This window comes from Pelobates fuscus, chromosome 7, assembly GCF_036172605.1.
Source record: "Pelobates fuscus isolate aPelFus1 chromosome 7, aPelFus1.pri, whole genome shotgun sequence".
In the NCBI taxonomy this organism is placed as follows: Eukaryota; Metazoa; Chordata; class Amphibia; order Anura; family Pelobatidae; genus Pelobates; species Pelobates fuscus.
The window spans coordinates 209624442-209637425 of NC_086323.1; the positions used below are offsets into that span (position 1 = coordinate 209624442).

Below are 12984 nucleotides of genomic sequence, written 5' to 3' on the forward strand. Positions count from 1 at the left end.
AAGATTGGAGTGAGGGGAAGTGGAGAAGATTGGAGTGAGGGGGAGTGGAGAAGATTGGATTGAGGGGGAGTGGAGAAGATTGGAGGGGGGAGTGGAGAAGATTAAAGGGGGAGAGTGGAGAAGATTGGAGTGAGGGGGAGTGGAGAAGATTGGAGTGAGGGGGAGTGGAGAAGATTGGAGTGAGGGAGGGGGGAGAAGATTGGAGGGGGGAGTGGAGAAGATTGGAGTGAGGGGGGAGAAGATTGGAGTGAGGGAGGGGGGAGAAGATTGGAGTGAAGGGGGGAGTGGAGAAGATTGGAGTGAGGGGGGAGTGGAGAAGATTGGGGGAGTGGAGAAGATTGGAGTGAGGGGAAGTGGAGAAGATTGGAGTGAGGGGGAGTGGAGAAGATTGGATTGAGGGGGAGTGGAGAAGATTGGAGGGGGGAGTGGAGAAGATTAAAGGGGGAGAGTGGAGAAGATTGGAGTGAGGGGGGAATGGAGAAGATTGGAGTGAGGGGGAGTGGAGAAGATTGGAGTGAGGGAGGGGAGAGAAGATTGGAGGGGGGAGTGGAGAAGATTGGAGTGAGGGAGGGGGGGAGAAGATTGGAGTGAGAGAGGGGGGAGAAGATTGGGGGGTGGGTGGAGAAGTTTGGAGTGAGGGAGGGGGAGAAGATTAGAGGGGGAGTGGAGAAGATTGGAGTGGGGGGGTAGAAGATTGGAGAGGGGGAGTGGAGAAGATTGGAGGGGGGAGTGGAGAAGATTGAAGGGGGTGAGTGGAGAAGATTGGAGTGAGGGGAGAGTGGAGAAGATTGGAGTAAGGGGGAGTGGAGAAGATTGGATTGAGGGGGAGTGGAGAAGATTGGAGGGGGGAGTGGAGAAGATTGAAGGGGGTGAGTGGAGAAGATTGGAGTGAGGGGAGAGTGGAGAAGATTGGAGTGAGGGGGGAGTGGAGAAGATTGGAGTGAGGGGGAGTGGAGAAGATTGGAGTGAGGGAGGGGGAGAAGATTGGAGGGGGGAGAAGATTGGAGTGAGGGAGGGGGGAGAAGATTGGAGTGAAGGGGGGAGTGGAGAAGATTGGAGTGAGGGGGGAGTGGAGAAGATTGGGGGAGTGGAGAAGATTGGAGTGAGGGGGGAGTGGAGAAGATTGGAGGGAGCGGGGTAGTTGAGAAGATTGGAGGGAGCAGGGGAGTGGAGAAGATTGGAGTGAGGGGGGAGTGGAGAAGAAGAGAAGATTACAGAGGGGAGGGGGAGTGGAGAAGATTGGAGTGAGGGGGGAGTGGAGAAGAAGAGAAGATTACAGAGGGGAGGGGGAGTGGAGAAGATTACAGGGAGGGAGGAGGGAGAAGAAGAGGAGAACACAGGGAGGGGGGAAGAAGTGCGCTGACATGATCCATCTAAAGGCCTATCAACAAGCCATTATTGCTGGCATGAAGGCAGGAGGGAAAAAGGCAATTAACATGTCCAGGATGGCTGAAGTGTTACAAAAAGCTAATGAATCACCCAGTAGTGATGTACCGAACGGTTCGCTGGCGAATAGTTCCTGGCGAACATAGCGTGTTCGCGTTCGCCACAGCGGGTGAACATATGCGCGGTTCGATCCGCCCCCTATTCATCATCATTGAGTAAACTTTGACCCTGTGACTCACAGTCAGCAGACACATTCCAGCCAATTAGCAGCAGACCCTCCATTCCAGACCCTCCCACCTCCTGTACAGCATCCATTTTAGATTCATTCTGAAGCTGCATTCTTAGTGAGAGGAGGGAAAGTGTAGCTGCTGCTGATTTGATAGGGAAATGGATAGCTAGGCTAGGGTATTCAGTGTCCACTACAGTTCTGAAGGACTCATCTGATCTCTGCTGTAAGGACAGCACCCCAAAAAGCCCTTTATAGGGCTAGAAAATCAGTCTGCTTTTTTTTCTGTGTAATCTAATTGCAGTTGCCTGCCTGCCTGCCAGCTTCTGTGTCAGGCTCACAGTGGATACTGTGCCCACTTGCCCAGTGCCACCACTCATATCTGGTGTCACAATAGCGTGCATTTAAAGACAAAATCTTTCTTTCACTGTAATAGATTGAATAGCAGTTAGTTGTCTGCAAGCGTCTGGATGTCAGGCCTTCAGCGTGTACTCTGCCAACCTCTGCCACTGCACTTTGCCACTCAAATCTGGTGTCACAATAGCGTGCCTTTAAAAAGAAATTTTTTTTTTTTACTGTAATCTAATAGCAGTCAGTGTCCTTCAAGCGGGTGTCAGGCCTTGATCGTGTACTCTGCCAACCTCTGCCACTGCACTTTGCCACTCATATCTGATGCCACAATAGAGTGCCTTTAAAATGAAAAAAGTTTTTGACTGTAATCTAATAGCAGTCAGTGTCCTTCAAGCGGGTGTCAGGCCTTCAGCGTGTACTCAGCCAACCTCTACCAGTGCACTTTGCCACTCATATCTGGTGTCACAATAGCTTGCATTTAAAAACAAAAAAGTATTTCACTGTAATCTAATAGCATTCAGTGTCCTTCAAGTGGGTGTCAGGTCTTCAGCGTGTACTCTGCCAACCTCTGCCACTGCACTTTGCCACTCATATCTGGTGTCACAATAGCATGCCTTTAAAAAGAAAAAAAGTTTTTGACTGTAATCTAATAGCAGTCAGTGTCTGTGAAGAAAAGAGACCTCAGCTAACCTTTTCTTCTATGTTTTGTGTTTAATTCCCCTTTTTCTGCCAACAGTAGCTTATCCGTTCGGCAGTTTGCATCACCGAACCACGACCTCCCTCCTTGCTTGTTGTGATCTGAGCACCGACAATTAAGTGTTCCCTGGGTGGCCGTTGTTTGTATAGCCGCACGCCACGAGGAAAAGAAAACGGCGGCCATCTTGTCCGCACGAGGCGAGTCAGCGGGACTTGGTCGTCGAGTGTCTGGAACTAAAATCGGACACTCGACCGTGCGAAGTACCGCTGAAAACTACCGGACGGCCGGTTCTCCCACTTGCCGAACACCCAGAAGAGCGGCATTCGGTAGTTATATCCGTATGGACCAGGGGAACAATCGCTCCTATGAGCCAGGAGGGTATTTTCGGGACTTTTGACAGTTTTCGCCCTTTTCCCCAATTGACCGACCCCACACACTGAATTCGTGGAACTGTTTTGGGCAGGAGCCTCGTGTGTGGTCGGTAAACTAAGACTTCCACACTTTTTAAGAACCCCTGAACCGATCTGGGTGAAATTTGGATATGTTTGCCTCCCAGATCGGGGCTATCAGGGGATATGTATTTTGTGGGGATACCTTGTGGGGAAAGGGGTGTTCCAATGTTTGGGTAAAATGTGTGCCCTCTGCCTGGAGATAATTGATTTAACCTTTAACTTATCTCACTATCTTCCAGGCAGAGGAAGGGGCGTGTAGTAAGAAAATACTGTACAGTGATTGGTAATATGTTTGTTTGTTTTGGGAGGTCCTCTTGCATGAGGACCCCCATAAAAGCCAGCCTGTTTCAATAAAGCTTTAGTTCTGTTACACCCTTCATGAAGTCTTGGCTCATGTTTGGGGAAAGGATACTCTAACTACTGGGAAGGATTGTCGTAAAGCTGTATTCATCTCTACCCCCTGCTGGAGCTATGGTCACTTATACTCAGCAGCTGGAAAAGGAACAAGGGACCGCAGTAACATCTCCCCTGCAGGTCTTAACAACTGGTGGCAAGCGACGGGATTGAATGGAACGTAGAAAGACAACTGATGAATGGCCCAGCAGTACGAGAAACTAAAAAAGACGACGCTACAAGATCTACTGGAAGCCCGAGGCCAGGTGGCAAGCAACAAGAGAAAAGCTACCCTCATAGCCGAACTAATGGAGGGCGACCAAACCAGCAGCGTGACGGACGTCAGCCGAGAGGAAGCGGAGTTCCAGCGGAAGGTGATGTGGAGGCTAAATTTATATGGGCCGAACCCACCACCGGAGGCGATAACGCAAATCCTGGCACAAGTGAATGCAGAACGCAGTGCCCTACAGGCCAGCTTGAACCAAGCAGACAATGCATCACTAACAGGATCTATAAATGGAGGACAGCGAAAGAAAATTAACTATGCTGCATTTAAAAGCTTTGCGGACGGAGAAACAGAGATTGACTCATATCTGCAGGATTTCGAACGTCAATGCGCTTTGGAGGGTCTGGAATCAGAGCAATGGGCATCGATCTTAAGCAGCAAGCTCACGGGCCGTGCAGCCGAGGCCTACAGAGCAGTTCCTGACACAGCCATACATGACTATGCCAAGGTAAAGGAAATTCTGCTAGCTAGATATGCTGTGACCCCAGAGACTTACAGAAAGAAATTTCGGGCCTTACGGAAAGGTGGCCGAGACTCCTACACTGAGTGGGCTTTTAGGCTGTATCGAGCGGCCCAAAACTGGATACAAGGATGCCTAGCCACCACATTGGAAGAGGTACTACAGCTCTTCTTACTTGAACACTTTTTTGAGCACACCCCGACAGACACCAGGGATTGGGTCAGAGACCGAAAGCCGGCTACCATCGAAGCCGCAGCCAAGCTGGCGGACGAGCATCATGAAGGCCGAAAGGGGGAAGCTAGTGGGAACCGTCCTCTGGTAAGGTCCAGTGCTCCACCACCAGGACCTGTGACCAACCCCAGACCACCCACACCCCAACCTGGTTTTGTCCGGAAACCTCCACCGGTATGTCACCAGTGCAATCAGCCCGGGCACTTCAAGATCCATTGTCCTCAGCGGAGCCGAACCAGCTGGGAATGGCCCCCACAAACCCCGAGGGCGGCTGCTCACCACTATCAGCACACCCAGGTGGGCGAGCCAGCACCCGACTCCGAACAGTGGGCTGTCCTACATGAGGTAGACCTAGCCCAAGCTGAAATAGACAATCGAGTCCACCACCGACAGTTGGTCACCGTAGACGGTCAAGAAGCAGAGGGGCTCCGAGACACGGGCGCCACCCTTACACTGGTACAGCCGCATACCGTAGCTGCCAAGGCTCGCACCAACAAGACTGTAGCAGTACGGGTGGCCGGGGGTGCCATCCACAAGATACCCACTGCTCGGGTACAGCTGAATTGGGGCCATGGTGACAGGCCGATGGAAGTAGGCATTATGGCAGGACTACCAGCCGACGTTTTGTTGGGGAATGATTTAGGGTGCCTAACTTCAAAGCTGATACAATCCGAACCTGCCGGAGCCTGCGCAGTGACCACTAGGGCGCAAGCCCGCCGAGCTGGACCAACACACTCCGAGGAACCACAGGTAGGAACTGAAAACCCAGTAGTCGCCCCTAACCCTATCCCCTTCTGGGGTACCCCCCAAGATTTTGGCCAAACCCAACAAACAGACCCCACCTTAGCCGGTTACAGGAAGGCAGTAGGGACACCCAGAGAAGGGAATAACCACGAGGGATTCCAATGGGATAAGGGGTTGCTGTATAGGGTTACCGGGGGAGTGGGGAGGGGGGCAGCACAAGTGATAAAAAGGCAGCTGGTAGTACCCCGGAAATACAGGGCGGAGCTTCTAAGGCTCAGCCATGATATCCCGCTAGCCGGACATCTGGGTATCAAGAAAACTAAGGACCGCCTTACCCAGACGTTCTTCTGGCCAGGAATATCCACTGATGTGCAGTCTTACTGTAGAACCTGTGATACCTGTCAACGAGTAGGGAAAAGGGGGGATCACCCTAGGGCCAAATTAAGACCCCTACCTATAATTGACGAGCCATTCTACCGGGTAGCAGTAGACCTGGTGGGGCCTCTCAACAAACCCAGCTCCTCCGGAAAGCGCTACATACTCACGGTGGTGGACAATGCCACCAGATACCCTGAGGCGGTGGCGCTCTCCAACATTGAGGCGGAGACGGTGGCAGAGGCCCTAGTTAAGATCTTTTCCCGAGTAGGTTTCCCCCGGGAAATACTTTCCGACCAAGGGACCCAGTTCACGGCAACTGTAACGCAACAGTTGTGGCAGAGCTGCGGGGTTAAACCTTTATTCAGCTCCCCCTATCACCCACAGACCAATGGTCTCTGTGAACGATTTAACGGCACACTTAAGCAAATGCTCACGGCGTTCACAGAGTCCTACGGTCAATGGGAGAAGTTTCTACCTCACCTCCTGTTTGCCTACCGGGAAGTGCCTCAGGCGTCCACTGGGTTCTCCCCCTTCGAACTCCTCTACGGGAGAAAAGTTCGGGGACCCCTGAACCTCATACGAGAGCACTGGGAGGGCAGCACAGGAGAGGAGGGAGTCCCAGTCCTGCCATACGTGCTGGAGTTTCGGGATCGCCTGCAAGCTCTCACCGAGTCCGTTCGGGAGAACTTGCGGGCGGCCTAGAAACGCCAGAAACAATGGTATGACCACGGGGCAAGAGATAGGAACCTGGACATAGGGCAAAGGGTGTTAGCCCTCAGACCATCCAAAAAGAACAAGCTCCAGGCAGCCTGGCAGGGGCTATTTAAAATAGTCGAGAAGATTAGTGACACCACGTATATCGTGGCCAAATGTTCGGATGAAAGAGTAAGACGGGCCTTTCATGTCAACATGTTGAAGCCCTATCACGGACGCTCGGAAGATGTGGCTGCCATATGCGCCCCATCTACAGACGACAGTGAGGGACTCCCCTTACCAGACCTACTAGCGGCTAACCCCGGGACGGTAGAACAAGTGGGGTTAGGAGACAAGCTAGACCCCCCCCAGCAGGCAGACGCTAAGCACCTGCTCCAGGAATACGGTGGGCTATTCTCCTCTCTACCCGGATACACGTCCGCCGCAGTACACCGGGTAGAGACCCAGGGGGAAAACCCCTTGAGACAACAGCCCTATCGTATACCAGCAGCAGTACGCACGAGCATGTGGAAGGAACTCCAGGAAATGCTCGAACTAGGGGTTATTGAGGCTTCCCAAAGTCCCTGGGCGTCTCCGGTAGTGTTAGTACCAAAGCGAGACGGCACCACTCGTTTCTGTATTGACTACCGGAAACTAAATGACAGGACAATCACAGATGCCTACCCTATGCCGCGGATCGACGAATTGCTCGATCGCATGGCTAGTGGACACTTCCTGACTACTTTAGATCTGTGTAAAGGCTATTGGCAAATTCCCCTAGACCCGGCTGCCATCCCTAAGTCAGCCTTCGTCACCCCATTCGGGCTATACCAATTTAAGGTTATGCCGTTTGGGATGAAGAATGCCCCGGCTACATTTCACCGGATGGCGGACCGACTTCTGGAAGGAATGCAGGACTTCGCATGTGCTTACTTGGATGACATCGCCATCTACAGCGGCACATGGGAAGCTCACCTGGGGCACTTGGCTTTGGTATTCCACAAATTACAGGAAGCCGGCCTTACCCTGAAACCCGAGAAGTGCCATGTGGGCATGGCAGAAGTCCAGTATTTGGGGCATCGGGTAGGTTCGGGTAAACAGAGGCCCGAGCCCGCCAAAATAGAGGCCATAGCAAATTGGCCCCAACCCCGCACTAAGACTCAGGTCCTAGCTTTCTTAGGCACAGCAGGGTACTATCGCAAGTTTGTCCCCGAGTATAGCACTCTAGCCAAGCCCCTCACCGATCTAACCAAAAAAGCCCTACCCAAGCAGGTATTGTGGTCCCCGGAGTGTGCAGCAGCGTTTCAAAGTCTCAAAGCAGCTCTGAGCAAAGCTCCAGTATTGGCGGCCCCAGACCCTAATAAGACATTTCTCGTTCACACAGATGCCTCTATGTTTGGGCTGGGAGCCGTGCTGAGCCAGGTGGGGGAAGATGGCATGGAACACCCGGTGGCATACCTCAGTCGGAAGTTACTACCTCGGGAGGTCAGCTATGCCACCGTAGAAAAGGAATGCTTGGCGTTGGTATGGGCCTTAAAGAAGCTTCAACCCTACCTCTACGGCCGAGCTTTTACGCTACTAACTGATCACAACCCTCTCATTTGGCTCAACCGAGTCTCGGGAGACAATCCCCGGTTGTTACGCTGGAGTTTAGCGTTGCAACCATACAATTTTACACTGCAGTACCGTCCGGGCAAACAGAACGGTAATGCGGATGGACTTTCCCGTCAGACAGACTTGGACTCTTAATGCTACCACCCGGACATCCCCTAGCCAACCCGGCAGGGTCTAGGCGGGTATGTCGACCCATGGAACTAAGGGGGAGTAATGTGAAGAAAAGAGACCTCAGCTAACCTTTTCTTCTATGTTTTGTGTTTAATTCCCCTTTTTCTGCCAACAGTAGCTTATCCGTTCGGCAGTTTGCATCACCGAACCACGACCTCCCTCCTTGCTTGTTGTGATCTGAGCACCGACAATTAAGTGTTCCCTGGGTGGCCGTTGTTTGTATAGCCGCACGCCACGAGGAAAAGAAAACGGCGGCCATCTTGTCCGCACGAGGCGAGTCAGCGGGACTTGGTCGTCGAGTGTCTGGAACTAAAATCGGACACTCGACCGTGCGAAGTACCGCTGAAAACTACCGGACGGCCGGTTCTCCCACTTGCCGAACACCCAGAAGAGCGGCATTCGGTAGTTATATCCGTATGGACCAGGGGAACAATCGCTCCTATGAGCCAGGAGGGTATTTTCGGGACTTTTGACAGTTTTCGCCCTTTTCCCCAATTGACCGACCCCACACACTGAATTCGTGGAACTGTTTTGGGCAGGAGCCTCGTGTGTGGTCGGTAAACTAAGACTTCCACACTTTTTAAGAACCCCTGAACCGATCTGGGTGAAATTTGGATATGTTTGCCTCCCAGATCGGGGCTATCAGAGGATATGTATTTTGTGGGGATACCTTGTGGGGAAAGGGGTGTTCCAATGTTTGGGTAAAATGTGTGCCCTCTGCCTGGAGATAATTGATTTAACCTTTAACTTATCTCACTATCTTCCAGGCAGAGGAAGGGGCGTGTAGTAAGAAAATACTGTACAGTGATTGGTAATATGTTTGTTTGTTTTGGGAGGTCCTCTTGCATGAGGACCCCCATAAAAGCCAGCCTGTTTCAATAAAGCTTTAGTTCTGTTACACCCTTCATGAAGTCTTGGCTCATGTTTGGGGAAAGGATACTCTAACTACTGGGAAGGATTGTCGTAAAGCTGTATTCATCTCTACCCCCTGCTGGAGCTATGGTCACTTATACTCAGCAGCTGGAAAAGGAACAAGGGACCGCAGTAACATCTCCCCTGCAGGTCTTAACAGTGTCCTTCAAGCGGGTGTCAGGCCTTCAGCGTGTACTCTGCCAACCTCTGCCACTGCACTTTGCCACTCATATCTGGTGTCACAATAGCGTGCCTTTAAAAAGAAAATATTTTTTTTACTGTAATCTAATAGCAGTCAGTGTCCTTCAAGCGGGTGTCAGGCCTTGAGCGTGTGCTCTGCCAACCTCTGCCACTGCACTTTGCCACTCATATCTGATGTCACAATAGCGTGCCTTTAAAATGAAAAAAGTTTTTCACTGTAATCTAATAGCAGTCAGTGTCCTTCAAGCGGGTGTCAGGCCTACAGCATGTACTCTGCCAACCTCTGCCACTGCACTTTGCCACTCATATCTGGTGTCACAATAGTGTGCCTTTAAAAAGAAAAAAAGTTTTTCACTGTAAGCTAATAGCAGTCAGTGTCCTTCAAGCGGGTGTCAGGCCTTCAGCATGTACTCTGCCAACCTCTGCCAGTGCACATTGCCACTCATATCTGGTGTCACAATAGATTGGATTTAAAAACAAAAATGTTTTTGACTGTAATCTAATAGCAGTCAGTGTCCTTCAAGCGGGTGTCAGGCCTTCAGTGTGTACTCTGCCAACCTCTGCCACTGCACTTTGCCACTCATATCTGGTGTCACAATAGTGTGCCTTTAAAAAGAAAAAAAGTTTTTCACTGTAAGCTAATAGCAGTCAGTGTCCTTCAAGCGGGTGTCAGGCCTTCAGCATGTACTCTGCCAACCTCTGCCAGTGCACATTGCCACTCATATCTGGTGTCACAATAGATTGGATTTAAAAACAAAAATGTTTCTGACTGTAATCTAATAGCAGTCAGTGTCCTTCAAGCGGGTGTCAGGCCTTCAGCGTGTACTCTGCCAACCTCTACCAGTGCACTTTGCCACTCATATCTGGTGTCACAATAGCGTGCCTTTAAAGAGAAAATATTTTTTTCACTGTAATCTAATAGCAGTCAGTGTCCTTCAAGCGGGTGTCAGGCCTTCAGCGTGTACTCTTCCAACCTCTGCCAGTGCACATTGCCACTCATATCTGGTGTCACAATAGCTTGCATTTAAAAACAAAAAAGTATTTCACTGTAATCTAATAGCATTCAGTGTCCTTCAAGCCGGTGTCAGGTCTTCAGCGTGTACTCTGCCAACCTCTGCCAGTGCACTTTGCCACTCATATCTGGTGTCACAATAGCGTGCATTTAAAAACAAAATATTTTTTTCACTGTTATAGATTGAATAGCAGTCAGTGTCCTTCAAGCGGGTGTCAGGCCTTCAGCGTGTACTCTGCCAACCTCTGCCAGTGCACATTGCCACTCTTATCTGGTGTCACAATAGTGTGCCTTTAAAAAGAAAAAAAGTTTTTCACTGTAAGCTAATAGCAGTCAGTGTCCTTCAAGCGGGTGTCAGGCCTTCAGCATGTACTCTGCCAACCTCTGCCAGTGCACATTGCCACTCATATCTGGTGTCACAATAGATTGGATTTAAAAACAAAAATGTTTTTGACTGTAATCTAATAGCAGTCAGTGTCCTTCAAGCGGGTGTCAGGCCTTCAGTGTGTACTCTGCCAACCTCTGCCACTGCACTTTGCCACTCATATCTGGTGTCACAATAGTGTGCCTTTAAAAAGAAAAAAAGTTTTTCACTGTAAGCTAATAGCAGTCAGTGTCCTTCAAGCGGGTGTCAGGCCTTCAGCATGTACTCTGCCAACCTCTGCCAGTGCACATTGCCACTCATATCTGGTGTCACAATAGATTGGATTTAAAAACAAAAATGTTTTTGACTGTAATCTAATAGCAGTCAGTGTCCTTCAAGCGGGTGTCAGGCCTTCAGTGTGTACTCTGCCAACCTCTGCCACTGCACTTTGCCACTCATATCTGGTGTCACAATAGTGTGCCTTTAAAAAGAAAAAAAGTTTTTCACTGTAAGCTAATAGCAGTCAGTGTCCTTCAAGCGGGTGTCAGGCCTTCAGCATGTACTCTGCCAACCTCTGCCAGTGCACATTGCCACTCATATCTGGTGTCACAATAGATTGGATTTAAAAACAAAAATGTTTCTGACTGTAATCTAATAGCAGTCAGTGTCCTTCAAGCGGGTGTCAGGCCTTCAGCGTGTACTCTGCCAACCTCTACCAGTGCACTTTGCCACTCATATCTGGTGTCACAATAGCGTGCCTTTAAAGAGAAAATATTTTTTTCACTGTAATCTAATAGCAGTCAGTGTCCTTCAAGCGGGTGTCAGGCCTTCAGCGTGTACTCTTCCAACCTCTGCCAGTGCACATTGCCACTCATATCTGGTGTCACAATAGCTTGCATTTAAAAACAAAAAAGTATTTCACTGTAATCTAATAGCATTCAGTGTCCTTCAAGCCGGTGTCAGGTCTTCAGCGTGTACTCTGCCAACCTCTGCCAGTGCACTTTGCCACTCATATCTGGTGTCACAATAGCGTGCATTTAAAAACAAAATATTTTTTTCACTGTTATAGATTGAATAGCAGTCAGTGTCCTTCAAGCGGGTGTCAGGCCTTCAGCGTGTACTCTGCCAACCTCTGCCAGTGCACATTGCCACTCTTATCTGGTGTCGCAATAGATTGCATTTAAAAACCCCAAAACTTTTTTCACTGTTATAGATTAAATAGCAGTCAGTGTCCTTCAAGCTGGTGTCAGGCCTACAGCGTGTACTCTGCCAACTTCTGCCAGTGCACTTTGCCACTCATATCTGGTGTCACGATAGCTAGTATTTAAAATAAAAAAAAAGTTTTTGACTGTAATCTAATAGCAGTCAGTGTCCTTCAAGCGGGTGTCAGGCCTACAGCGTGTACTCTGCCAATCGCTGCCAGTGCACATTGCCACTCATATCTGGTGTCACAATAGCATGCATTTAAAACTTAAACATTTTTTTACACCTTTCTTCATGAAATATGTTCCATTCCTTTTAATAATTTTGTATTCTGCCTCTGCACTCTTTCTTTTCCTCCACCCTTTCTGTAGGAACTTGGTGAATGGGAATTGTTGATAAGTGCACGTTACACAAGCAGAAAAATATCTGACATGGAAAATTTTCCTATTTGTGGAATTGAGACCTAAGATTTTAAAGTTGGACTTCCATGGTCAACTTCTAACAACTTCCGATTGGTTCTTGTATATGTCAAAGTTTGAAACAAAACTGAAACACTGCAGTTTGCCTTGACCTTCCCACAATCTACTCATTATTACTTTTCCACAATTCGTATAGTGATAAGTCTGTAAAGTCACAAGGAATGTCATTGATCCTTCCAACCAACAGCATCTTCTATATTAATTATTTCCAGTAGATGCAGCTTAGAAACTCAAGACAAAAGATTAATATGGGATCTAAAGGAAATAAGTTGGAAGAAAATACCCTGTAAGATTTGCAGAAATTAAGGGTTAGTCAATAAAATTATAAACCAGGAGCCTGCAAATTGAAAACAAAAAAAGAATGGGGAAAAAGTCAACTATGTTTCCAGCTTTTTTCAAAATTGTTATTGCACATAAATTATCTTTGTGTAACAAGAAATGTACACAGTCGCAAAATAAGGATATACAGTTATGTGATCTCTTTCTGCAGGTGCACCTCTGTGAGGCTGAAGGAGTGGAAGAATTCCTGGACAAAGACTTAATTCTAGACGCTACCGCTAGCCAGTCCACCTTAGTGGCTGTGAAAATGCTGAGAGCCGATGCCAATAAGAATGCCAGGTCAGTTTATAAAGTCGGTGTAACAAACCGTTTCGCTCACAAGAGGATAAAAACCGTTTAGGCGATAATCCCTTTCGAGATAGACAAGCAGCTACTGCAATCACCAATCACCC

General features: G+C 49.1%; 1 protein-coding gene across 3 annotated transcripts in view; it reads left to right on the forward strand.

Annotated features, from left to right (window-relative positions):
- DDR2 (discoidin domain receptor tyrosine kinase 2) overlaps positions 1–12984 on the forward strand; it is a 288811-nt gene that overhangs the window by 257175 nt on the left and 18652 nt on the right. For all 3 annotated transcript variants that reach the window (XM_063427125.1, XM_063427126.1, XM_063427127.1), the window contains one exon: positions 12744–12871. In XM_063427125.1, the coding sequence (XP_063283195.1) occupies positions 12744–12871 (128 nt within the window). The remainder of the gene's footprint in view (positions 1–12743; positions 12872–12984) is intronic.